At 40.4% G+C, this 27,717-nt stretch overlaps 1 protein-coding gene across 2 annotated transcripts in view; it reads right to left on the bottom strand.

The window, feature by feature from the left end:
• Window positions 1-10,113: 10,113 nt before the first annotated feature.
• NALCN (sodium leak channel, non-selective) overlaps window positions 10,114-27,717 on the bottom strand; it is a gene marked incomplete at both ends in the record, with an annotated part of 227,752 nt that continues 210,148 nt past the window's right edge. For both annotated transcript variants that reach the window (XM_080354287.1, XM_080354288.1), the window contains 13 exons: window positions 10,114-10,307; window positions 12,055-12,172; window positions 12,834-12,983; window positions 15,075-15,225; window positions 15,884-16,041; window positions 18,317-18,432; window positions 18,995-19,127; window positions 19,894-19,987; window positions 20,680-20,828; window positions 22,623-22,691; window positions 23,705-23,824; window positions 26,769-26,843; window positions 27,246-27,352. In XM_080354287.1, the coding sequence (XP_080210413.1) occupies window positions 10,114-10,307; window positions 12,055-12,172; window positions 12,834-12,983; window positions 15,075-15,225; window positions 15,884-16,041; window positions 18,317-18,432; window positions 18,995-19,127; window positions 19,894-19,987; window positions 20,680-20,828; window positions 22,623-22,691; window positions 23,705-23,824; window positions 26,769-26,843; window positions 27,246-27,352 (1,634 nt within the window). The remainder of the gene's footprint in view (window positions 10,308-12,054; window positions 12,173-12,833; window positions 12,984-15,074; window positions 15,226-15,883; window positions 16,042-18,316; window positions 18,433-18,994; window positions 19,128-19,893; window positions 19,988-20,679; window positions 20,829-22,622; window positions 22,692-23,704; window positions 23,825-26,768; window positions 26,844-27,245; window positions 27,353-27,717) is intronic.

The raw sequence follows: 27,717 nt of genomic DNA, 5'->3' as shown, positions 1-27,717 counted from the left end.
TATAACTGAAGCAATGGCCAGTGCTGCAGTAAATTAGCAAGCCAAAGAGCAGATATTAGAGTCCTTAGGGTGCTGCATTACAGTGAAAAACACATCCATGTACTCACTGATGGGCCCAGACCTTGCACGTGGCATTTTTGGGAGTGTCTAATTGATCCCAGTTCAAGAACAAAACAACCCGTTCACTTCAAGGCAGACACAGCTATTGAAATCCCACTGGTACCTCACATCCCAGGCCTCAAAGAACTGGTTTGGTCAGCCCAAAGGAGAAGCCCATAGCATTCACTCTGCAACAAGGATCACTTTGGTGAAGGGCTGGGTGATGTACGAGCTGTCTCAGCCACCCCAGGTGAGTTACTTGGCCGGATGCTGGTTTGTTCACAGAAGTGAAACAGCCTTGAGGGTTATCCAGCACTTGAAGAGCAGAACATTCAAAAATTTGATTTATCTGCAGGTACGTGCACAGTGTCATCCACAAACACTTGATAAAAGGCAGATTGTGGAAAAAGGAAAGATTTGAAAGATCATTTTTGGCCATGCTGTCAGTGGCTCCCTACAAAAGCAAGCAGTATGCACCTTTGATTGGGAGGCTGCCATGTCAGCAAATGGCTGCTTATGCTTTTAACGTCTCCTTCCATCTATTGCTCCGTAACAGAAACACCTCATCGGAGACCAACCTCACTCTCTTTTCCACTATCTCAACATGTCCCAGACTGCTTTCCAGTGGTGCTTATATATCAACAAGCCTCTACAGCTTCAGTCAGGTTTCTTTGTTTGAGGGAGGGCACTTTTACTGACAATGTTCACACCTGATACAAAGCAGAGTGTCATGCTTCTGGCTCTTGGTTTCACTAATAGCCTTGGCTTTGAAGCAGCCTAAGACACCATGCTACATCGTTATCTGCAAGAAGAAAATATTTTCCTTTGTACTCTAAGGAATTCATTCTCCCTCTGACTATTAATTTTGCAGTGTACTGTGCACGTACTTGCAGGTGTTAGCAAAGATAATTTTTGTGCCAGTTAAAGCTCTGACTTGGCACAGAGAGCTTTGCAAGTTGCTTTTCTCCTGCCTGGAGAACATATGTTTCCCTCCTATTTCTGCACATCAGCTTTGGGGACAGCATCGTGCTAAACAGTGCCATGACCTATCTTCCTGAGCTGCTCCCTATCATTTTAAACAGAAGCTACTGGAGACACATCTGAGACAACTGTTGTCCCCGATTGCCCAGCCTTGCATGCCCTTTCCACCGCGTGTGACAGTGGCCCCCGTGTGGTCCCATGTCCTTTACAAATAACCCCTGAAGCCCCGCTGGCTACCATAATGCTCCTCATGTTGGGCACCCTCCTCAGGGCTGAATGTCACTGCCATGACACCGTGACACCCCTGGCACCTTGTGGACTGCCCCATGCCAGCGAGCTGTCAGGCAGTGGTGACAGGGGGACAGAAAACTCCTGAAAGGCCCCATCTACTCATTTCTGGAGGTGAAATCTAATGTCTGCAGGGAAGCACTGTAAAGATTTCCTGAAAAATGATTTTATGCATCTTACATTCTGCCTTCATTACTGGCCACTGCACATTTGGATATTAGGAAAAAATTCTTCACATACAGGGTTGTCAGGCACTGGAACAGGCTGCCCAGGGAAGTGGTGGAGTCACCATCCCTGGGGGTGTTTAAAAGGCGTTTAGACGAGGTTCTTAGGGACATGGCTTAGTACTAGAGTTAGATTATGGTTGGACTTCATGATCTCGAGGGTCACTTCCAACCAGAATGATTCTGTGATTCTATGATTTAGCAGGACTTGTTGCCATTGCAGGGCTCTTCCTGAGCCATGCCCAGGAAAACACATCCAGATTCTCCTAAACTGCAGCTTTCTCTCCCTTCCTCCTGCCTCCATGCCCTTGCTGCCTTGATCCTCTACCTACTGCATGACTCTGAAGCAGCCTGCTGGTATTTACCAACAGGATGATCACAGAATTTGCCAGTATATTCTCTACATCTCCTGCTCCCTCCCAGCTAAATGCTTGGAGAAAAATGGAAAAGAACAATGGAAGGTTTTTACTCCGGTTTGGGCTTCATATTACATTTTCTGCTGGTAAGTATCCCACTGCACATGGGAAATGTAATCCCTCCCCCTTTTTCTTAGCACACAAAAGCTGAGCAATGCAGCAGGTGTTTAACCATAATGCTAAATGCAATGGGCAGTCAGAGCAGCAAATGACACAGTAGCAGCACCTTGCCTGCTCACAGGTTGTGTGCCAGTTCCAGGATAACACTTAGCAGTGCACTTGCAGCAAATTTCAGATGCAGATGTGCATTGAAAATTTTAAATGAAATTCATATGCAACCCCTTGGTGAGACAGCTTATCCGACAAATATTTTGATACAGCATAAAGTCTTGTGGTTCAGGTTAGGGGGACACTTGAAGGGGAAGCCCAAAATAACCAGCGTAGCCAGTAATGTTAAGCAAAGATGTGGGCCTGTAGCTGCATGTGGGTGAACTACAACCAGACAAGCCACTGCACACAGCTGGGTACGATACACATGTGTGCAGCCAGTCTGAGATGGAAATAAACCACATCCGCTTAAAGTGCCCATTAAGGAAGGACACACCATGAGCTCACTGAAGCCAAAGGGAAACTTCACGCTGCTTTCAATGGACGTTGTGCACCATCCTGTGCTTTTTCTTCCCTCTCCCTCTTACTGTAAAAATTGTTATGAAAAAATAGCTCTAGCACTCCCTGCTTTTCATGCTAAGGCACAGAAAGGAAGATGTGCTTTCAAGTACTTCCTAAAATGATTAACTATCCATCCATAAATATAATCTGTAATGGTATGTCTCATCTAGCCATAGCTTATAAGTGAATGTATGTAGATGCTTACAGTCAGGCAAAAGAAATCCAGAGATGAAAAGCAGGCATCAGAATAAGCAGGTTTCACAGTTCAAATTATTGAGCGTAATTCCTGTGTCCAGGAAATGAAAACATTTATTATTGCTATTTATTATTATTGTTACTGTTGTTGTTATTATTTTGTGGAATAAGATTTCTGATGTCCTTAACTATTTGTTTCTGCAGCTGAATGTGCTAGATTTTGAACATGGTGGAACTCCTGAATTTTCCTGGAAATTGAAATGCAAATATAAGCTGCATTCCAGCTGACATGCAAATACCACAATCAATGGAGAGAGAGAAACGTTGCTGCTAACTCAGTCTTCTATTACAACTTCTGTGCACATCATATACAACCGGGAATGTGAATGCCTTTAATTTCCCCAAAAGTCACACTTCCACAAACAAAATAAAGCAGTTTTTAGGTAAGAACTGCAAGGTTAATGAAAGGGCCCTTGTCATAAAATTATGCTAGAAATTTCTTGTCACTGTGATATCTAAATACTCTGCAAAGGCAAAAAAAATTCTACAACAAAGGTTATCAGCCTGCTTATCTTTTGTGTCTGTGTGTGTGTTTGTGCAGACACAATGTAAAGTAACGCCAGCCCTCTAGTGTTAAAAAAGAGTTTAATTCATTGTAATTCTGAGACACCTTAGTAGAAGGCTCAGCTTTGAAAATGGTTGAAATGGCCTGTCTTTGGTATTTCTAACTGTCTGGCTCAGGGGGAATAAAATATTAGACTACAACAGTGAATGACCAAATGTATGTTAAAATTTGATCAAAACGTATGTTAAAACACCATAGCTAGATTGGCTCAGAAAACCAATTTTAGGGATTGTACTGAGACCGTTTCCTACTGAAAAGCACTGATACACTTGAAAGAAGAGAGTCTTTGTGAAAACAATCCCTGCCCAAGGAGACTGTGTCTAAAAGTGAAGTAGGAGAGAGGTGGGCGTCTCCAGCTCTGAGGGCAGGTGGCCGGGCCGGTGTGGCCACACAGCCCAGGGTGACACCCTTGCCAGAAGCCCTGTCACATCAACAGCACATACCCTGGGCCTCATTTGTTATTTATGTGGGCCTAGGGTCCAGAATATCCCACAAAAATGGTTACAGGGCTGGAACAGCTTTTCCAATGAGGACATACTGAGAGAGTTGGAGTTGTTAAACCTGGAGAAGAGAAGGCTCCGGGGAGACCTTATTGCAGGCTTTCCGTACTTAAAAGGGGCCTGTAAGAAAGATGGGGACAGACTTTTTAGCAGGGCCTGTTGCAATAGGATAAGGGGCAATGGTTTTAAAGTAAAAGAGATTCAGGCTAGACATGAGGAAGAAGTTTTTATGATGAGGTGGTGAAACACTGTCCCAGGTTGCCCAGAGAGGTGGTAGATGCCCCATCCCTGGAGACATTCCAGGCCAGGCTGGATGGGGCTCTGAGCAACCTGATCTCGTTGAAGATGTCCCTGCTCATTGCAGGGGTTGGACTAGATGACCTTTGAAGGTCCCTTCCAACCCAAACTATTCTATGATTCTAGTAAAAAGTCATTGCATTCTTTGTGTGTTTTGTTCAGCTCAGTCTCCTGGAATAAGGCAAAGCCGGTATCGCACCAGCCATAACGTGAAACTGAGAGGATGCTGCCATGCTCTGCCGTGGGGCTTGCAGGGATACTTGGCGCTACAAAGCTGCCCACATCATGTCTGAGGGATACATAAGGCGGAGGGACTAGTACCTGACACAGTCTCATCCAGAATGTCTCTTGGGGGTTGGTTCCTGGTGTAAATTACCCCAAATTGTCCAAGAATGTCTTGGGGCAAAGCGGCTGGGGTGGCACAGAGCAGAGCTGGGGCTGTGCTAGCAGGGAGCAGGGTACACGGTGCTCCTGAAATGGCTTTTATTTAGCACCTCACCTGTTCCCAGAGATGATAAGAAAAGCCTCCTCTATTCAAAAGGAATTACAACCATATAATTAAAGGTGCGGTTTTAAAACCAATTAAGAAGGTTGATGTGTAGACCTGTGGGACCACTCTTGCCATTAGAATAAAACCAAGGTTAGTTGGGTTTTCACACAGATCAATAGAAAAAAATCTTTAAACTGAAATAAGCATTTCCACAGGTATTCAAACTGATTTAGAGAAATCAATTTGCTACAAGAGGTTAAATTTAACGTGGAGCAACTTCCTTATGTAGACAAGCCCTTACAGATAATGTGCTGAATTGACAAATGCACATAGAAGTTGAAATACATCTGTAGGCCAAGGTCAGAGAAATATCCTTGCTGTTGCTGATCCAATTAAGATGAAGATTTTAATACCTGGATTTTAAAATCTGGACTATTGTGGCAGTTGCACATCTCCCTGGGATCCAGAGCCTTCAACAGGGCAGTCCTTAGCAGCTCCTTAGCACCTTTGTGCCTCATTGTGCCTGTCCCCATGTATACACCCAGGGTGGTACCAAGGTGCTGACAGTCACATCCTGCATGCCATTTTTCTGCTTGACATTGTTCCTATGCCAGATACAAAAATCCATAGGAATCATAGGATGGTTTGGGTTGGAAGGGGTCTTTGGAGATCATGTAGTTCAACCTCCCGAATGTAGGCAGGGACACCTTCCACTAGACCAGGTTGATCAGAGCCCTACTCAGCATGGCTCTAAACACTTCCAGGGACGGAGCATCCACAGCTTCTCTGGGCAACTTGGTCCAGTGTCTCACAACCGTCATAATAAAGAATTTATTCCTTATGTCCGATCTAAATCTACCTGTTTTCAGTTTAAAATCATTGACTCTTGTCACTACAAGCCTTGGTAAAATGTCTCTGTCTACCTTTCTTATAGCCCCCTTTATATGTTGAAATGCCACAATAAGGTCTCCCCAGAGACTTCTCTTCTCCAGGCTCATCATCTTGGTGGCCTCCTCTGGCCCCTCTCTAACAGGTCCATGTCTTTCCTGTGCTGAGGCCTCCAGAGCTGGACACAGGACTCCAGGTGGGGTCTCACCAGAGTGGAGCAGAGGGGCAGAATCACCTCCCTTGACCTGCTGGCCACGCTGCTTTTGATGCAGCCCAGGATACAACTGGCCTTCTGGGCTGTGAGTGCACATTGCTGGCTCATGTCCAGTTTTTCATCCATCAGGATGAACTTTTTCCTCGTAGATTTGGAAAAGAAATATCTGGGAGAGTTTTTATGCACGACAAAAATTCATGGGCAAAATCAGTTTTTCATTGACAAAAGTATTGACAGTTTTAAGTCAGGTGAAATTATGAGACCAGCAAGAGTAATAGAATAAGTACCTGAGACAGGAAGCTGTGGAAGGGGGATGCAATACCACCGCCTGTACTCCTAGCTCACTGATGAGTTAACTTCATGCTTAGAAGTTCTTCATTGAGAACAATGGGCAACAGCTGCTAATGGAGTCCAACATTAGTGTCCTTGGGATGAAGCGGAAGGTTAATTGAATGCTGGTGAGGCTCCCTTCGTGTTGCAGAGCAACGGAACAAACGAGGGCAGCCAACTTCCCAGCATCAGCTGATGCGTTGTGGCAGCGTGACCCAACTGCCTTCAGCAGAAGGAACAAATTCAGCCTCCTAAAGCTAATTTCAGGGAGACCGAGATAATAACAACTGGTAATTTTGACTGACAGCTCAGGCCAGTGTTTGTTTTTACTTGTGGAAATGTTGCAGGAGAAGAAGCAGGCACTCTTGGATGAGAGGTTTAGCACATATCTTGCTTGCTGGGGCTCCAAATGTACTGCTAGTACAGTGCAAACTCTTCTCCTTCCTTCAGTTATTCATGGACATCCTTATCTGCACAATAACAAGAGCTGTGGGCATGTTGTAAACAAAAGAACAAAAACGATTCTCACAAAGTCATTCACTTGCTTTTGGCATCTAAATCTTCAGAAGCTGTGATACTGGTCTTTGAATGCAGACAATACTAAATGTAACGTTATTTTGAAGATGTTTAAGCCTGATTGGTCCTCATTAGTTAAAACAAGGATGCTATTTTCAGCTTGCCAGATAAAACGGTACTTTACGTTTTTAGCTTTTAATTCAGTTGGATATCTTTGAGTAGCAAATGGTTTCAGGTTATTAATTTCTTCATTACAAAAGTGATTGAAATTTGACCTGACTTTGGAATGATATTGAGACATCTTTGCTGCATGTTCTCAGACTTCCCACAAGCCAGTTTTTATTCGAGCACTGACAACATGCACTACACTTATTGCCCGCCCAAGCCACGAAGACTTACAACTTGCTTCCTATGGAGCAGAGTTCTCTTAGTGGATGAAAAGGAGCCTAAACATTTTCTTCTTTTCAGTTGTATAGGATAACTCTATATATAATTCCAGGAGCAGAGAGCACTGTAGGTAGTAATATCCCCCTGGCGATTTTTTGTTTACTTTTCTCTAGGTTCTATTCTTGTTTGAACTTGTCTCTCATGCTGTCTGGACTGACTCGGATTTCCTGATACACCGTTTCCTCCTTGTGTCTCTCCATCGCTTCCACAGGCTGTTTGAACTTCAGTCATTCCTCAGCTCTCCACTCTACTTCACCATCATGAGCAAATGTACATTGGTTGCTCTGCTGCAGAGTAGGAGGCTGTTGCTTTCTTTAGTTACGGCAGGGGTGCCACACTAAGCAGGTTTTCACCATAACCTCGTCGTGTGGGTGCTCTAGTGTATATTTGTATATATTTGTAACTCTATTTTACTGCCTAGATCTGCAAAAGCAAAATGGGGGAATAAACAAGTGAGCACTGCTTTCTTAGAGCCAGCTTGCTGGTTAAAGTAGATGGTTCGAGGATCTCTAGTGTTTTGGAAGATATCAGATGTCAGTCTATGAAACCACTATAATATTTCCACCATGAAATTTCCCCCGACACACACACACACACACACACACACACACACACATTCACATCCAGGCTCTAAAGCAATCAAAGAAAGTGGGTTAAATAAAAATAAATAACAAGCAATCCTATTTAGTCCCATTTTTTGAATGGGACTCCCTGTGGCAGTACTGATGAGTTGGTTGCTGGACTTCTCACCAAAAAACCAAAGGCCCTCCAATCAGAAGAGCTTGAAAGCATCTCTTTAAAATCCTATACAAACCACACACCTAGTCACTACTCAGCATTATCACAGGTGAGCCAGATATAGCAAATGCACTTAGAATTAAAACCAGAGGGAGGAATATTGCTTAAAGCAACTCACTTTTATTGACAGAGTACTGTAAGGCAAGGAAAAAATGTTTGTCAGATTTTTTTTTAAAAAGAAGATTTGCAGCAAGAATGATTCAGAAAGATCTGCAGTTCAATATATTATTGAACTTTAGAAGATACTTTTATAAATCCAATATTTATCTTTTTGTCATATATATACAAAAGCTCAACTTAAGCACAAACCAGAACACAAATAATGGATTTGCAGATGAAGTTTTGTTGATGCATACGTTACTACAGAGTTACAGTTGACTAGATTTAAACTTAAATACAGCCCAAAACACATAAAGAAACCACAAAATACAGATGTGTTCAACATGACTATTTTAAAAAAATATCTAAACCATGTTCAACCATACACAAGGAACGAAACACCGAGAGATGCCAAGAAAACTGTATTGTATGGCCAAAACTAGTTTTGCATTAATAGTGAAGGCATCTGTGAAAACAATGTTTTATTCTGACCACTCTACATTAATATTTTGGCCAAAAAACATCGCAAAGCACTGGCTTTTGTCTGCTTTGTAAAGGATATATATATTTTAAATGGTGATGTACATTAACTGTGAGACTCTTACAAGATCTCACATCAGGCCAAGTTAGAGCAACCTATCATTTCCATAGGAAACAAAGGTAAATGAAAGGTCCCAGCTATGCTAAAAAACCCAGTCGGGGGCCAAGCAACAAAATCTGCAACCTCTTAGTTTTTCCTTGAGGGAAGGGAGCATTTTTACCCCAGATTTTAGCCTTAAATTCTGAAACTAACAAACTCTGCTGTGTTGTAGCTTTTCTTCTCCACTTCCATCTCTGTATAGCACCGGCCTTTCTCTGGAAAAACTTTAATGAAAGGGACAGCTGCTTTTTAAGCAGTGATAACATAGTATAATTGATGCTTCATAAAAGAAAAGAAGGCTAACATGTCAAAATATGATACATCGGGGTATATGGGACAAAGGTACTTAACCACAGCCCAGTGTCATGCCCCAGCTTTGCACAGCTGGTAGCATGAGCAGTAATGTGGGTAAGTAAAATTCACTTCTACCTATGCAGGCAAAACTGAACTGTATTTTAAAAGCCATACAATAGTACTCTGTAATTAGAACCCCCAACATGCTAATTTTTATCACACAGACAAGAAAGAAGTTATCTTATGACTACACAAGGAAATGGGACCCAATTAACAGGAGAGTAATGACACCATACATATATATGTAACAGTATATTCTGAAAATGAAGCATAAACCACGTTTTTCATGTGGAGGTCTTTTGCTGGATGTGTAAATGTACAGTTTTCATGTATGTTTTTTTCTTCTTTTTTCCCCCGTTTTCTCTATGAAAATCAAGCTCTTTGCATAATCAATCAAAACCCAAATATATTTACATTTTAAAAGCCAATCCTTCACCTTCTGATTTTAAAATGAGTTATCCTATATCTTGCATATTTTAAAAAAGGTCCAGAAAAAGCTTAGAGTTGTAATTCAGGATCTGTACTTTGTAAAAATACTTCCCTTGAACATGAAGTCAGTGCTGACCTCTTCAGGTCATCTGTGCATAATAAAATCTTTAGAAAGAAATATTCCTAAATAAGAACTGAGGGAAAACACAAAAAGAAGAAATACATTATCCCTGTATTGTAAAGTCTCGCCACTTTAAATTACGGTATAGGCTGAAGAAAAACACAGTTGTGTGTATATCAAAACACATTTTCATTATGTAGCTACAGAACATATGAAATCTTTCAACGCTCTGTCCGCTAAAGGCAATATAGTCTCTCTAGCTTTGTTAGTACTGCTATTGTATACAGGTTTCTTAAAGTACAGTTAGTACCTATAGAGGTGAATTCTAACATAAGTGTGTGCTATGCTTCATATAGCAGAAGGATACACATTTGAAAAAATATATGACATTGATTTTAAACACATTGTACAGCACACAGCATCTTCAATTCTAAACATAGAAAATTAGATTGTACTTGAAGTGGTTGTTGTTGCAGTATGACTTAAATTCTTCTCAGATATCAAGAAGGTCCTCTCCACTCTCATCACTCTCCACGGTTAATTGTCTTGTCCACCATTTCTTGACTTCTGATCCACAAGAAGCAGCATCAGACATGGGATTCATTTTGCATACAACAGATTTCATAGTTGAGCGCCCACCAAAGCGGAGGTTGACTGAAGACACTGAATGGCTTATTGGTTTGGGAGCTATGAAATGAAACAGAAAGTCCTGTATTAGAGTAGATCTTCTTCTCAAACAGTTTTGATTAGAATTCAGGTATACAGAACTTGCCAGACTGGGGCATCTTTGATTTAGTGCAGAAAGAGTAGGTCTCTGTTCTAATGCTTTTTTTTTTTCAGCTCCAGGTGTTCACCTTGCTCCCACTAATCTGCTGGTAGAGCAGCTTAACTGAGCATCGCTCCATTGCCTATTGCTGATGCAATAGGGTCTCTTCTTACCCAGTTAATAGCAACCTGCATGGCTTGGGCAGTACTTTGACGGGCTGAACTGCTGGTAAAATGGTGAAAGTGGTAAGTGCCAGAAAAAGGGAGGGAAAAGTGCATTTAGGAGTGTCAGCTACACCTAGAAAATTATATTTAACTATGGCCTAGGGGTGGAAGCCAGTACAAGCTGCTGGTATGGCTTTAGGAAGCCATCGAAACACATGTGTAAGTACGTAAAAACCACAATTTATCTTAATGATGTTATTAATGATCTTAAATACAAGTGTTTTGGATTGGAGGCAGGCTACTTATTATCTGCTGGGCTGTACTGTGCCTGGAAGTGATCCTCCTTTTCTAAGACTGTCAACCAAGGAACATTCAAGATTGACATGGCCAAGATTAGCGCTAAGAAAGGAAACCCTGAACTCCTCATTCTTGAAAAACGTAACCAGTTGGTTACAATAGTACAATTCCTACTTAGCACATTCTCTCTTTGAGTCTTTCTCTCTGTTCCAAGAAAATGTTGATTTTCTCTGCTGCCCTGTGACATTTAAGTGGAAAACACAGGTTGAAAGCTCTCTGTTAAGCTGTCCTGTTCCTTGGACAAGTGCTCTGGTCACAAAAGCAGGGTCAACGGTACTCATAGCATGACCATCTTCTACTTCCACCTGGATATGATTAAGGGTCTGAAGAGTGGCAGCCTTTTTAGGCAGCGCTCTGACTCGGAATGGGACTGATGACAGGGACAGCTGGAAGCGGGTTGATGTGCACACACCTGACCTGCTGGTCACAAGATGTGGCATGCAGCAGAGGTCAATATGCACTTGAAGAGAGAATATTTCAGGTGGTGGGGAGTGCTCTTGAGATAAAGACTTCATAAGGTCTCAGGCTGTACCTACGCTCTTCTCCCACCCTCCTGTAAGGCATAGTCCAGCCTCTCTTTTCTAGCAGATGGTAGATACTAGAATAACCTCAGGATGTTTCCTGTTTGTGAGAAAATAAATGGGAAACTGATTCTACACCTGGTGAATTCCTAGCTGAAGTGAAGATAAAGAAATGTATTATTATGGTGTAAGGTATGTATCATATGCCTGGTATGCTTAGGCAAGACAAAGCACTCAGAAGTTATTACTGCTGTTAGGAAAAACTGAATTCATTTTCACTGTGCTTTATATGAAAAAAGAGAATTCTAAATGCACAAGATGCTGTCCAAACATACGGGACGGTACAGCCCCAAGTCCAAAGATTCTGAGTAAACGTATGAAAAAGTAAAAGAAACCTCAACAACCTGCACATGGCAATGCTTGAGCCCATCTTCCAAACTTTCAGAATTGAGAGGAAGGTGAGAGATTGCTGTATTTCGTCATGCATGAACGTAGAAAAACCCTCATGTGGATGCAAGCTGCAAGCGGGAGGAAGAACTGCGAATCATGAAGCCTCTCATGGCCTCGTTATTGTACAGCAGTGATTTGGCATGCAGGGACTTCACTGATACACATTTTTCACTTACCTGATGGCAAACGCCATTGTCCAAATTTCCGCTGAGGTTTCCCAGCATCTGCAGAGTCTTGTCGATAGCCACCTCTGTCAGAAAGAGTTGGGCTAAGGAGCTGCTGCTGGCTACTTGTCTGAACAGAGAAAAAAGAATCTCAGTCATAGTTCCTCAGTGCATGGGGATAACCCTAGGAAGGGTTATCTTTCTATTCTATTTCTAAGCTTTATACATTAATAGAAACAAAATATATTGTCATTTATTAAGGCAGCATAGTTTCTACTCTTTACTGCCCCAAAAAACTACTATGAATAGGAAAAAAAAAAAGACTCTTTGGGCTCCATTCCATTATACAGTCCCACTGAAGGGTACATAATTGTTCTCACCCTTCTACAGTGGAGTCCTTATGTTGTATCTTCATTCCCTACCCTGGAAGAGCCCAGGACTCCTACTCACAGGACCCAGCATGCCCAATGTTATCACTCTCAGTGTTAAAACTACTTCAAAATGCTTGAATGGGAAAACATGAAGTCCCTGAGCCTGTGCACAGCTCATGATAGAGCTGAAATTTGGTGCTGCCAGTCATACAGCAGAGTTTGCCCTTTATGGGGCTAACCAAGGTGGGGAATTACCGCCTTAGGTCACCTTGCCTTTACACCTGAGAGGAAAGACTGAAGCAAAACAAGATACTGCTTCCAACTTTTCCAGTTAAAATGATGTTTGAAAAAGGACAAGTCAGAAACATGAAAGTATTCCGAATTTGTTCCCAGTAGGTGGTAGCCTTCTGGTTCCCATACCTCTGGCTGTGCGCTGTTCTCCTGATTAACAGCATTCATATCTTCACTGGGTTGTGTCGTCTCAATGCTGGGAGGATTCAGAAATCGGCTCAACTCCTGCTGCTGACTCTCTCGTAGACTATGGATAATGCTGCATGACTGCTGCTGTTTCTATGAAGGTACAATGTGTGTCAATAAAAATGTTCTCACTGGTGTGTCACAGTGTTTGATTTTTCTTCAAAGCCTTCTAACCATTTAACCAAACAATGAGTGCCAGATGTGGATACCAGGTGCTTTGATAAAGCCAGGGGTATCAGATGGTTGCCATTTAAATAAACTGACTTCCAGCACATGTCTGACCTTTACGTAGGAAATGGAGGATGAAACTTATAAGCTATATGAAATGAAAGGCAAGTTGCTCAATTTTTGGTTTAAACCTAGAGTTTAAAACCATATAAAGTTTTGAAGTAATGAATTAAAAGTTCTTGCAAAGAAAAAGAAACAAGGAAATTGGTAGAGATTCACTAAGAATTACATGAAGGCAATGAAAAAATTCTGTTTGCTTTCATGGACTTTGGAACAGGCTGCCAATAAGACTGAATAAAACAGTAGTGAAAACCTTGGGACTAAGTCTACATTTACAGTACAAATAGAAAAACAAAACCACTGCCATTATGATCTTACAATCTAATTTGCTTTTACATTAAAATAAACAGCCCTTAGGAAGGGTTTCACTTTCCTGGGTAGTTGTCACATGCTCCCTCTAGAGAGACTTAGAGACTAACAAGAGCATTTGAAAATATATATTGACTTCCATAATTACATTCAGTTTATAAAAGGTTCATATGATGTGAAATGATCTGAACCATATTATTAGAGTGAAATGAATAGCCTATTTACTTTAACATAGTGTAATTCAATATCAGAATGAAATGAACAACAGAGTTACACAAACCCAGAACTGAAAGCTGAAATTAGATTTACTGCCATTATTATTATTACATAAATGAGATCAAAATGAAACTATTTATCTGAATATGCCTTGAACACTGATGTTTCAGCTGGAATGTACATCATTCAAATTGTCCAGTTATGTTTTTTTATAAATTTACAAACAGCAAAAACCAGATCCCATGATAATTGGTCTCTATGGAAAACCTCCACTCACGAGAAGTAAGCTTTTATAAAAATTAAAAATATACGCATGAAAACCTGGGCTCAGGCTTACAGTAACTGAAGAATCAGTCAACAAGGCAACCAAGTTGTGACTTTTTATGTAAAGGAGAAAGTTTTTTGGAAGAGGAGAATAAATGCAAAACCTAATTCAAACTTCCTCAAATCTTTTAATATAAATATAATCCAAGACAAACTTCAATCAGCGTATATTGTAGCTATCCTTAGCAAAGGCAAAAATGTTTCTGACAATCAGAAGCACTGTGTAAACAGCATACAGAGCGCTGGCTAGGTCCAGACCAGAAAATTAAACAGCCTTAGATTTCCTGCAGTGCTGACGTCTAGCGACAGGCTGGGACTTGCATGATCTGGCTCATCTGTCCCCTATCACCCCACACAGCAGCGGTCTGGGAGACCACACAGTGGTGGTCTGGGAGAGGAGGCGTGTTGCATGGGCCAAAACTGTGCCCGGGAACACATTGATGAGGATGGGTGACCCCAGTCCTGAGCCAGTGCCTCAGCCCTGCTTAATGTCCTGGCGTAGACACAGCTGCTGCTGTGTGCCACGGCTCATACACCTGACTGGCATGTACACGTCGCTCATCTGCACACCCCATTACTGTAACAGCTCATTCAAGGGATGTGTCTCCATACAGATTTCATTTGAAGGGTCATCTGCTGGTGACTGATCATGGCATCTTCTGCCAGCAGAGGCAAGAAATTATATAGTTACACTACGTGAGGAAGGATTAGGGCTATGAGGTTTCATCAAATTACATTGTTTTTTTAATTTATTTTAATTTATTCCTTTGAGTTTGGTCTCTGCACATGCGTCTTCCTGCTGTATTGAAAAGACTAATAAATTTTTGGCAGGAAGACAGTTTATGCCTTCAAAAGATGCTTATTTTTGTAGTGCTTTCCATTGAGCTGTAACATACTTTTTTTTGCTGAGTTAGCAACTGCCACATACTTCTCCATATAAATATTATCATGACTCCAGAGTAAATGAGGCATAGTGACAGCAAATTCCAGTATTGTTGAGCAGTACAATTGCTGCAAACACTTAGATGCTGGTTTAGCTTGACTTACTGCTCTGATTCGCTTTAAGCACTTCTTCAGCCACATGCGTATAGTCTGTTTGGCCACCTCCTCTTCTATGGTATATTCCAGTTGTTCCCTAGCAAGCAGCTCTTCCAGTTGAAGACTTTTTCTGATATCCACAGACCTATATGAAAGCATGCTGGAAGAAAAATAGATTTATTTTTTTATTAAATACTGGTGACCTTACTTTAGAATTCATTTAGAAATCTAGAAAATCAGAGCTCATACTCGAGAACTTAATGCAAAAATATGTAATTCAGGTGTGTGCAATAAATTCACATTTGAGGCTAAAAAATGCTGAGATGATTCCAGAAGAGATCTGTGGTGCTCAAAAGACCTTATCACCTACATCTAGCTAGCCAATATATTAATAGGTAAGCTGCTGATCAGTAAGCAACTAGAGCATGTGTGGTGGTTTGTTCTTTTTTTCCCCTAAGTGTTTATGCTTGGATGATGTTCCCATTTCTATTTTCTCACTAGTCAGATTCACTGTCATGTTGCTACTTGCGTGGGGACATTTCATTACTTGGGATGCAAGAACATGTGAGTGTTGGTTATGACAAACTGCCTCCAATGAAAACATTAATATTACTTAGAGCTGATTCCCTAGGACCTGTCCATCACTAATATTTTTGCAGGAAAAAAGGGAAATCTGATTTTTGTATTACGTTTTAAATGGCAGTGCCTCTGTGGCTATCAGTCTTGCCTTTTCCCAGGCCTAACAAATACCTGTTAGCCTGAGGAGAAACAGAGGCCATTACGCCCATTCACAACATTTAGAGAAAATCTCAGCGTACCTGAGCACATCATGGAAAGTGACATCACCACCATTATGGAGCCGTTCCATTTCATAGCACATGTGCTTGAACAGCAGCTTGTCCTTATCGAGATCCACCTCCAGCCTGCCCCGCAGAAGCCTCAGCAGAAACTTCACTCGGAAAGTAGGGATTACTCCCTGGGTAAAATTGCATAATAGATGCTAAATTATTACTGTGACCTAACAACCAACTCAGACATTCAACTTGATCAGTGAGAGAAACACTATTTCTCCAAAGACTCTGTGTCAAATCCTGGCCTATTTAAGTCACTGTGAATACATTACTGAAGAATCTACACATGCAGCCAGCTCTTTAGCACATTCATGGAATTCTTTTCTCTTATTTAACTGATATACAATGAGAATCTGTTCTGTTAGTTTTGTCAGAAACCTTCAAAATTGCTTGGGGATTTAGTTTCCACATTTGCATTAATCTGTAAGGAGAATTATATGCCCAAAGAGCTGCCTTTGAAAAATGGAAATTAAACTATAATTTAAACATTCACAGCCCGGCTTGTACCAGGCTGGAAACCTGTCCCCTTCTCTGTGAATCTTGGCACAGGAGAATGTTGGGACTTTTCTGGCTTTTTAAATGTCTTCTGCTCTAAATCTAGCACATGTTGCACTTTTTGTGACAACAATTTTGTTCTGCTGTTAAAAAATTAGGACTTAAGGTGTTTCCCTCCTCAACTGTGGTGTCCATACTCCTTAAATATTTTGTTCTGCTAAATGAGCCTGACTAGAACTATTTTTGCTGTAATCTGTTGTTCCACATCAGAGAAAGATACTGTCAGTGCTGGGCACGATGGATGTAGAACTCTCCACCTCCATCAGTACAGACTGTAGTTTGCACCTCCAGCCCAGCCATATGCCACTATAAGCAACTTTCACCATAACATCATTCATATTCAAGCCTTAGTGATGTCATGAATCATTCAGATGATGATTTAACTTGTGTGGGTGTCTGAACAGCTCCATCTCCCAGATGCTCTTCCTATCCCAGAATCACAGAATGGTTGAGGTTGGAAGGAACCTCTGGAGGTCACCTTGTCTGACCCCCTCCACAGAAGCAAGGCCTCCTAAAGCCAGTTACCCAGGGCCACGTCCAGGCAGCTTTTGAAAATCTCCAAGGATGGGAACTCCACAACCACCCCAGATAACCTGTGCCAATGCTCAGTCACCCTTGCAGTGAAAAACGAAACTTCCTGTGTATCAGTTTTGTGCCCACTGCCTCTGTTCCTGTCACTGGGCCACACTGAGCTGAGCCTGGGTCCTTCCTCTTTGCATCCATCCTTCAAGTATTTATATACATAGATGAGATCCCCCTGAGCCTTCTCTGCTCCAGGATGAACAGTCCTAGCTCTCTCAGCCTTTCCTCATAGGAGACCAGCTCCAATTCCTTCATCATCATGTTCCTTTGCTGGACTCTCTCCAGTATGCCTCTGTCTCTGTTGTACAGAGAAGCCCAGAACTGGACCTAGGACTCCAGGTGTGGCCTCATCAATGCTGAGTTGAGCGGAAGTATCCTCTCCCTTGGACTCCTGGCAATATTTTGTCTAATGCAGCCCCTCGTGTTCATCTCGGTGTCCACCAGAACCCTCAGGTCCTTTCCTGCCAAGCTGCTTTCCAGCTGGGTGACCCTCACTAGGTACTGGTGCCTGCTGCCATTCCTCTCCAGGTGCAGGATTTTGCACTTCTCCTCACTGAACAACATGAGGTTCTTGTCATCACATTTCTCCAGCCTGCCAAGGTTTCTCAAGGGTTGCAGCATGATCTTCTGCTTCATCAGCTACTCCTCCCAGTTCTGTGTCATCTGCCAACTTGCTGAGGGTGCACTCTGCCTCATCATTCAGGTCATTAATGAAGATGCTGAACAGGAATGGACTCAGCATTGACACGTAGGGCACGCTGCTAGTTAATGGTCTCCATCTGGGATTCTTGCTGCTGATCACCACCCTCTGAGCCTGGCCATTCAGACAGTTTTCAGTCTACTTCATTTTCTTCTCATCCAGCCCGTACTTTATCAGCTCCTCTACAAGGATCTTACAGGAGGCAGTGTCAAAATCTCAGTAAAGCCCTTCTGAAGATCAGACACATAAATGGATGCGAGTCTGTAGATTTCCAAGGGAACAACTCTCAGGGAGCTGGGATGACAGATGCTACTGTATTGATCCTATGAGTATCTACATTTGGTTTTAAATCTATTATTGTAAGTACTTCACAATAGTAAAGAATACAGGTTATCATTTGAAGGGTCATGAACAATGTCACATCATGCTCACTGAACTTTTAGAACTTGAACAGTAACTGCTTAATGAGTTTTGTCAGCACACTTTGTTTTCCTCATATGTTTTTTTTTTCAAGGAAAAATGTAAACTTACTGGATTTCTGTGCTCATTATCAAGTTACTTACCTCTCTTTTGTCATCAACCATGTTCCATATAATTTGAAAATGCCTAAGATCATTATAACTTAAAAGTTGGTCTTCTTCAGTTGAGTAAAACAATGAGAAGTTCTCCACAATGATAGCTGAAAACCACAAAACCAAAATACACTATAAAGCAAGCCTGTAGTTAAATTCTAACTGGTTAACAACTATAAGCAACAATGAATTTCAACAGAATATGAATTCTATTGTGCATACTTCACGTATAAATCCCTTTAGCTGTATGTTCAGACAGATTTTGAATGGGCAATATACTGTTATGCTATATCACTGAGCTCACCTTTTAAAAGCTGTATGTTAAATGACAGTGAGATGCTGAATCTAACATTTTCTAAGCTTGATTAGGTGAATTCCAATGGTGTTGGAAAAATGTTAATTGGAGAAGGAAAAACTCAGAAAATAACATTTCTTAGGGTAACTATACTCTACAAATACGACACAACTCTTTGTTCAAAAAACTTCCATTTCCAAACTTCCTAGTTTTAGCATACATCATGCCAGAGAAGCATCAAAAATATCATATGCATATAAGGTACCAGCGAATGTACAAGGTAATCTCGCACCTGAATTACACAACAGACTCACATCTATTATACTACATGCCTAGATGGACCTCTCGGTCCATTCATGTGTATTTTCACTTACCAACAAGCAAATTTAGCATGATGTACGCAATGATGACATAAAATGAACAGAAATACATAAGAGCACCAGCATAATTTCCACAGTCTGTTTTCCAGTAGGTGCTGTTATCTGGCGTACAAAACGGTGGCTGAACCTTCAAAACAAACAAACAAACAAAGCCCAATGTCAATCAGTCATAAAAAGAGATTTATAATTTCTCTGTAACCAATACAATACTTCTATAATTTCCTTAAAGCTTCACAATTAGGGAATAATGCTGTGGGCATTATTGCGGGCAGTTTTTTGCTGTTCCTTTAGCAGTCAGAAATCAGAAAACAGAGAGAGGTATGACAAAAAAGGCCTCAGTGTGGATCTCCTTACCACACACAAGGCACATTGTGCATTATCCCACTGTAAAGAAACAATTTGATGCTCTGAGATGTGGTAGTTTTCAAAAAATGAAGGTAATATGACTTTCATTGCAATGGAAACCACAGAAATAAATTTGCTTGTGGCAGAATAAAATGATTCCGGGACAAATTTGGGGATCATTAAGATGACTGTTCGCATGGAGTGAGCCAAAGTGCGGGCATTAAAGACAAAGTTAACCTGAAGTGTCACCTTGCCACAGTCAAAGCAGTGGAAAAGTGAGTTACTGCACTTCTGAATTTGAAAATGCCTTTTTATTTTTGTTTTGAAATCATGTAATAGCCTAGCCCCACAAAACATTACATTGTGAGTGTGTGATTGGAACTGCAATTTGTGTGTCAGGTTCTGAGGTTTAGCGAATGTCGTATCTCTTGAAGACATAAAGGTAATCAAAACATTCCTTGTACAAAGCTAAGATATTGGAAACACTTTGAGATGCAAGGGAGTCTCCTGTTTCTTGTTGACTTTATCTCTGGAAGTATTGTATTTACCATGCAGTCATGCATAATTTTGTTCCAGTCTTCTCCCGTAACTATTCTGAAGAGTACAGTAATAGCCTTGCCAGCTGATGAAAAATTTGCATGTCTGTTTTAAAGAATAAGAGAGAGAGAGATCATTTCACTTTCCAGAACTAAAATGCTGGCATGAAAAAATGCAAATAATTTCCATTTTCTACTATTCTACTATCTTAAACCGAAAATAGTTACAGTGTTATTTGAGTGAGATAATTGAAGTATTCATTCCATGACTTAAGATATAATAGCCAAATTTTAGCTCAGACACAGGTCTGGGTCATTTTATCAAAGAGCAAACACAGACTTGGAGCCAGATCCTATCTGTCTCCATTCTCTTCCTGAAGTCTGATGATGCTATTGACTGGGAAATCTGCAGTTAGCAGCCAGTTCACAGAGCTGTCCTCTCCCTCTATCAGTCTGGTACATGGATCCCATTCCTGGGTGATGTCAATAAGGTGTAGTAGGCGCATTGTGTTTCAGCAGCTTGTGGTTAGTGCGGTGCTGCTTTGGAGAATATTCCAGCTGGTACAACGAAGAAGAGCTCTCAGCCCTCTCTGGGCTGGATGGGGTGTCATTTGGTCCAATGCACAAGGACTGGAAAGGTGGCTCGGTGCCACCTATTAGAAATTCTGTTCAGAGTTTTTCAGCTAGATCTGAGGACTCTTCTGGCTTTTATCATGGATAAACCTCTCTAGTAGAATGTGATTTTTTTTTTGTGCTGTTTCAAGAACATCCTCATGAGGTAGTAAGAACATCCAGTACCTGTTAATGTTCTCTCCATATTTCACAGTACCAAATAAAACCACTCCAGCAAAAGCATAACAAAGAAGCAGTAAGAACATTCCCACTATGATGAAGAAACTCTTGTACATGCTGACAACCACCGTCAGGAGTAGCATTTTTAGTGTCACCTGGAAGGACAGAAAAAGCAATCCGTAATGTCATTCAGGAAAGCAGAGATAAAAGGGAAAACAGAGTTATTGCACTTGCCATTTTGAAAACAAATTCTTTACATATATACGTTAATGGATGAGCCCAGTGAAACGGTACACTACGAATCTGTTTGGAATTGAACATTTTGTGTTGTCCTCTGAGTTCTAGTGTGCTTTTTACTTGTTAAAGAGATCAGCCTATCTGCCTCATTTACAAGGTTAAGATATTGCTCCTCAAAAAGTATATATAGCATAATACAGTGTAGGATATTACAGAAATAATACAGCATAAGTTTAATTATAATAGTCTGGGATCCGTATACTCCAGAAGTATCAAAATTAGCATTGCATGAACAGTGGTGCAGTAAACTGCTTTGGGCTTATCTGAAAATGATGCTGTTAGGTAGAAACCATAGATAATGCAGTCTACCTAAAGAAATGTGTTGATGTTTAGTTAGGGGATTTCCATAAGATCAGCATATATTGATAAAACTAGTATTTTCTTGTCAGGTTGGCCAAAAAGCTTAAGAGAACATAATTTTGGAAATTACATAGGTCATAGGCCTAGATAATAGATATTAGTTTCCCATGCATGCGTGCTATACATTTTACTCTTGACAGAGTTATTGCCCTAGATTGTCCTAACACCCTTAACCACTTTGGATGCTTTGGAAAATTCTCTTTAATGGAACTGAGGGTAGCAGTTTTCTTTAGAATTATGTCACACCAATAATTCATGCTGACTTTTAGTCATCACATTGCATCACAACAGATAAATTAGTGAAACTGATACAGCTCCTAACATGAAAGTGCAAATGTGACTAGGTTAAAAACTTGAAAGAACTTCAGAATCCATCAGAAAGCTTTGAAGGCAACCACTTGGTCTGTCTGCATAGGAGAAGCAAGGATTTTTCATTTGATTTCCAAGGCTCTATGGGCTCTGTGTAGTTTGATTGAAAGAAAACTTTTTATCTTTACTGAACAAACCCTCTGACTTACTGTTCTTAACCCTGGCAACCTAGTGCAACAGTCTTTTTATCACATTTACTTTTATATGTCAGACTTCACAGAAAATGTTTGGATAGTCTAAGAAGTTCTACAGCAAGAGAATGCAGAGTGTCACTACTTGTTTAACAAGGGTGTTTGTTCTCTGCCTATGCTTATTCTGCCAGCCTACTTTCAATTACACCAGAGCAAATCCAAACACAAAATAAATGTAAAGTGACTTCCTTTGTCACCGTGCCAGTGTTTCCAGAAGAATATCTTGGCTGAACATTTTTCTTTTAATTGAACAGAAATTCTTTACTGTGACAAGACATACATTGTAGAGACACAAGACACAGACCTGCACTGTGGAAGAAGAAACTTCTTTAAGACAACACTATCATAACAAGATAAGTGCATCAACCACCACTCTACTAGTCTTACAGAGAAAATACATAAAAATCATGCACATCACACTACACTGAAATGGCAAGGACTGAAAGCAGCACAACATATCTTCAGAATTTGAGAGCATTTTTGAAAAACTGTCTGGTATTATTGCATTGCAATTTTTTTTCCAAAAGTGCAGCTTTTCCAGTAACTATCATGCAGTGATATTATACAATGTACCTTAAACCCTGACATTTTAAAGACAGCACATAAAATTGGAGACTGCTGCTTGAAGTCTCATTTTTTTGGCATGTACTATGAAGCCTTACAGAATATGCACTAAGGACACGTAGCAACTACACATGAGCACTGCAACTGTAGTTCCTAATTTATACTTACGTGCTTCCCACAAATTGAGAAAAACCTGAAGACAATTACGCATGCCCCCATCATGTATGTGTATGCATTCTGGAAGAGAAACATGGAAGACTTTATACATTGTCCCTCAGGGATTTCATGGGAAGATCAGGATAATAATTCTTTTAATAATGTAGAGCAGTCACCATATGAAATAAAAGAAATCATAAACTAGTAGTGCCAGTGGGGCAGTAAGAGACTAACAGAAGATGCTCTACCTGTTAAAAAACACTAACAAAACCTCCCCGTACATGAAACCAAACAAACTTCAATCTTCTGTTAGCTTGGCTGTAATTATGTCCAGCAGCCTCAGCCTACTTGTCTAGGCAGCTAGAAACTCCTCAGGTTTCCCAAGCACATCATGAGCAGGGAGCAATCTGTGGATGTGAGGGCAAAATGACAAGGCACACAAGACAGGTTTCCCTCCAAACAGAACCTGAGGCAGACAAGAAAAAACCCCCCAGCCATTTTAGGGTGGTGACTTCCGCAGCTTGTGATTGGTGACAAGCATCAACTATCTTTTCTCCTTCCCTCATAAGTAAGGGAAACAGGGGTGTAGCCAACTTAAAAAAACAGGGCCAGATGGAAGGAGAGCTGATTTCCTTCCCCCTCTTCCATGCCTTTTTGGATCAAATATAGCCTCTTAATCAAAACTAGTGGTCTAGAATCACTGCTGGTTTTGGGACAGATTGTACTGTTCAGCAATTTTGAAGCTATGCCTTCTTCCAGTCCTCTGTTGCTATCTGCATTTTGTGCATTGCCTCTTTCTTCCTTGCTGCTCATGAGAATGCTGTTGGCAAGAGCTCTCAGCCTCTTCAGGTTCCTTCCTTTCCTCACACACATCCCTTCCAAAGACCATTTTTTAAATCACATTTACAGACTCTACCTCAATCATTGCTCAAGACAAGGATTCCTTCTTAGCATCAAGCTTAATTTGTTTCAGCCATATTTCAGCCTTATTAAACTCCCGAGGGTTTATCTGCACGTATAGCACTGATCCTACTGCTGGCACTTAGTGGACAAAATCAAGCTTAACCATTGAAACTGCGTTTTTTAAATCTTACCAGTAAGGCAAAATGAAGTATCACCCATATAACTCCAAGAGATGTCACCAAGAGATCATACCGATTTCTTCTGCTTTGCCAGAAGCCAGAAGGTGACATGGCAATAATCTTCATTGTGACCTATGGATAAAAAAAATTTCTCAGTTGTACTGAATAAATGTTTATTTCTCACTATAAGAGCCTCTAAAATGTTCGATTGAGTACATCTTATGAATGTTTACAAACAACCAAGGGCAGGTTTCATGTCAGATGACTGTTTCCACGTGGACAAGTTAGGTTGCCAGACTAAGTGGATCATAGAAGCTTCTCTTAGAAGAAGGAAAACTGGTACTTGTGGAAGACCACAGATGACTGAGCAGGATGAACAGTATTCTGGAAGTTTCTCTCTCCATCAAGTATCAAAGGAGTGCAGTTGACCACCTCAGACTGAATGCTTAGTGTATAGATCGCTGAGGTGAATGAGGGTTTAAGATCTCTAACAGTTAATGAAGCTATGAAATTAAAAAAATATTTTATTGACAATATGTAGCTAAAAGAGTAAGTAGTATCCTATCTCTAGTTGTCCATAAGCAGGTTAAAATCACATAAGCACATTTGAACTCATTAATTTAATTGTCTTCTGTAGCTCCCATATTTCAAATTAACTAAAAGGCTTTCCTATATTGCAAATATTTCTTGCTTTAAGGAATGATGTGTGCACGGCACCATCTGTACTCAGCAGCATGTAAGAGAAGAAAGCTAAGAACAGTAAAGGGAGTACATTTTACAATGTTCCTGGCAAAAGAACACAGCAGCCAAAGTGCTTGACATTTCCAATACAGGCAACAGAAGTGCAGGTAGGAAGCTTAAGAATAGATACTGGTAAGAAATAATCACAATTGCTAACAGATATCAAGGTTGGGTGATGCAGGCAGAGGGTACAACAGTTTCTCATACAGAATTTGTATCAAATCTCAAAGCAAGTCAACTGTTACCATACAGAGGCTACAAATGTCAGGCATCCATTATATGATTCTTGCAACACTGCCATTTAGTAGGATTCTTCACATTTCTGAAACCTAAACTGCATATAAAAGGATACTGGTTTGATGTAGGTCTGATTTTCCAGTTAGTTAGTTTTTTTGACATACAATGTTTGCTAAACCCTGACTCCAAAATGAAGTATACCATCTCTCAATCTCTAATGAAGTACCTGAAGGTATCTTGCCTCACCTCTATACAGCCAGCTGAAATACACTACAATACTGGAGATAGATGCATGGGGCTGACAGGGATGACACAAGACTTGCAAATATCCCTGCCCTTCTGTAGCAGCTGGTGGAGGTAAGGGGAGAACTGCCAGGGTATGCAAAAAAGCTTCTAATGTCTTTGGTTACTTAGGCAATTGAATCTCATCCTACATCTCCATTGCTCACAGTGAGAGCTTAAGCACCACACATGTAGAATTTAAACACCTGAGTTCAGGTGTCTATAATCCTGAACAGAATACCATATTGTGCAAATAAAAAATTACATCTCACTTTATTCTGTGACTGTCAGTGTGGTAACAAAAGTGACAGCTCCAAATTCTTCCTATTCTTCTACACCGCATATGGTGAGGTGAGCAGTAGAGGCTCCAAACTGAACCAGGAGTCCTTAGACTGGACATGGGGCCATGAGCAATGCAGAAAGCTTTGACGTTCCTCATGGACCATGCCTGGTAGTGGTAGCAGAGCGTGTACACTGCAGACCCTGTAACCAGACCGTGCTGCATGAGGGAAGATGCCGGGCAGGAAGCTGCTTCCTCTGTCCATAAATCGTGTGCACTCAAGTGGGATAGCTGGCCTGTTGAGACAGCCAACAAAGTTGTCTTGGCTCTGACAAAGTTCCTTTGAAATTCTAGAATTGTATTTGTTTCCCCTGGCAGTATAAAAGAAAAGAAGTATTTCTAAAGACATACTTACTAGGCAAATTAAAACCTGTCTGTGTATGATACAAATCAAACTTTTCTGTGTTTGCTCAGTCTCTCAAGAGATATTGATTTCTCCTGGGCAGGGGAAAAAGATGCAACAACACAGGCGTACTCCAGATACAGCTGCTACAAGGTATTCACTTCATTGTTTATTCATCACTGCTGGCAAAACCTATCACTGGAACATAGGAACTGTCACATTGGATTAGAGCAGTGGGAATGCAGTCTGCTATCCTGTTTCTGATAGCGGTCAGTATCAGCTGTTCACAGGGGACTGAAGAGAAAACATTCAACCATAAACTTATAAAAGAACGATGTATTAACCTAACCACAGAGGAAGCATATTTTTTAACCTCATAAATGTGCACTTTGTTACACTATAGATAGCCTTATGCATTAAAAAAAAATAAATATGCTTTAAAAATGTGTTTAAGTCATTAAATTCCAATCTTATGAAAACAGGCTAATTACATTTGCACAGCTGATTGTGGTGACAATTTTCTCATAGAGAGCAATTACCACATAGGATCCAGATCTGTATAACAAAAGATAGATAATAGTGGAATTTGACATAGCTTATTAAAAGGTATTAAAGTGAAGTATGATAATTAAAAAAACCAAACCAAAACAAAATGGAAAGAGGTTTGATGATGTGGCAGCCATAGAATGGTGAGGATTAATGCACTCTGTTCTGTAGAACCAGCAAAACAGAAATGGATTGAGCAGAACTTCAATGTTACAACACAGATCCTGTGTTGTAGAGACTGAATTTAATCCAAGATGCTCTGCAAGAAAAGAGTTCACTGGGTTCAACAAAATGCAAGATGAAATGCTCAGAGTTTTTTATATATATATATATATGTGTAAAGAACATAGAACTGAGGATGGTGAAGTATGACTATAACTAATTAAAAGTTTATTCCTAGAGTACACTTGTAAAGATGAGTGACAAGGAGAACCCCAAATGTACATGTTCAGAAATAAAAACTGTAGTGAGGAATAACACAACATCCTTAAAGCCAAAATGAAATATATACATAATAGTCTTAAGAAGTCACCAAAATGAAATATATCCATAATAGTCTTAAGAAGTCATAAAATACATTACTTTACCTCAAGAACAAAAATGAAGGTGAAAACAACAGACATTGTTGCTAAAGGCACAGTCACCGGATCTGCAGCATCCCACTGAAATGCAAACAAAATCTGCTCACAGAAGGGTAGATGTTAAACAGAACTAAAAGTCTACTCATTACCTTAAAATTTCATACAGATTTTGTTAATTAATAGATTTCAATTTAAAATATAATCAGACAGGAATTCCATCTTGGTGTATTATTTTCTCACAGATTTACAGATTAAATGGAAATTAAAAATAATGGACCAGTCTACGAAAAGGCAGAAATTGATTCAGCTCTACAAGTGACAATTAATCTACAGTCATCTGTGCCAACCGAGACTGCTGTATCTAGAAAACATGTTTCCCTATATTCATCACAGTAACGGCTCAACTGATCATTAATTGGTGTTAGGAAATGCGCAACACATGCTGTACCACTATAATGAAACACTGAAAAGAAAAACAATTACCTTAACTGATAACAACACAGACTGAGCCAGAACGAGTACAGCAATAGTTCTCTTAAAAAATGGATGCTGAGTTATGTCATACATCTTAGCTCTAAAGCCATCGTTATCTGAAAAAGAAAGAGTTTGAGGAAGAGAGAATACACAGTAGTATTTTTCCCCTATTTCTTGACATATCTTCCATGTTCCTTAGTGGCCAAATAATCCTTTACCAGTTTCAAAAGACATTTCTAATTTTCTGCTACAATTTTCCTTATCAAATAGGGTTTCTGAACATATAATTTTAAATACTGAACACTAGCGTTGCATGAAGACTTTGCTACTTGTAGGGCAAGTTCAACTGCTGTCAGGTTAATACATTCCATTCATATCATTAACAGCCAACTGCAAATATTTTTCATTTAGAAATTCATTTTTCATTAAGGCTTATCCTAAAACCATCGAAGCACAACCTTTTTTGGGTTGATTTTAATAA

Source organism: Nesoenas mayeri (genome assembly GCF_963082525.1).
Source record: "Nesoenas mayeri genome assembly, chromosome: 1".
In the NCBI taxonomy this organism is placed as follows: domain Eukaryota; kingdom Metazoa; phylum Chordata; class Aves; order Columbiformes; family Columbidae; genus Nesoenas; species Nesoenas mayeri.
The sequence above is the reverse complement of the archived record's forward strand: the minus strand, read 5'-3'. Positions and strand labels throughout refer to the sequence as shown.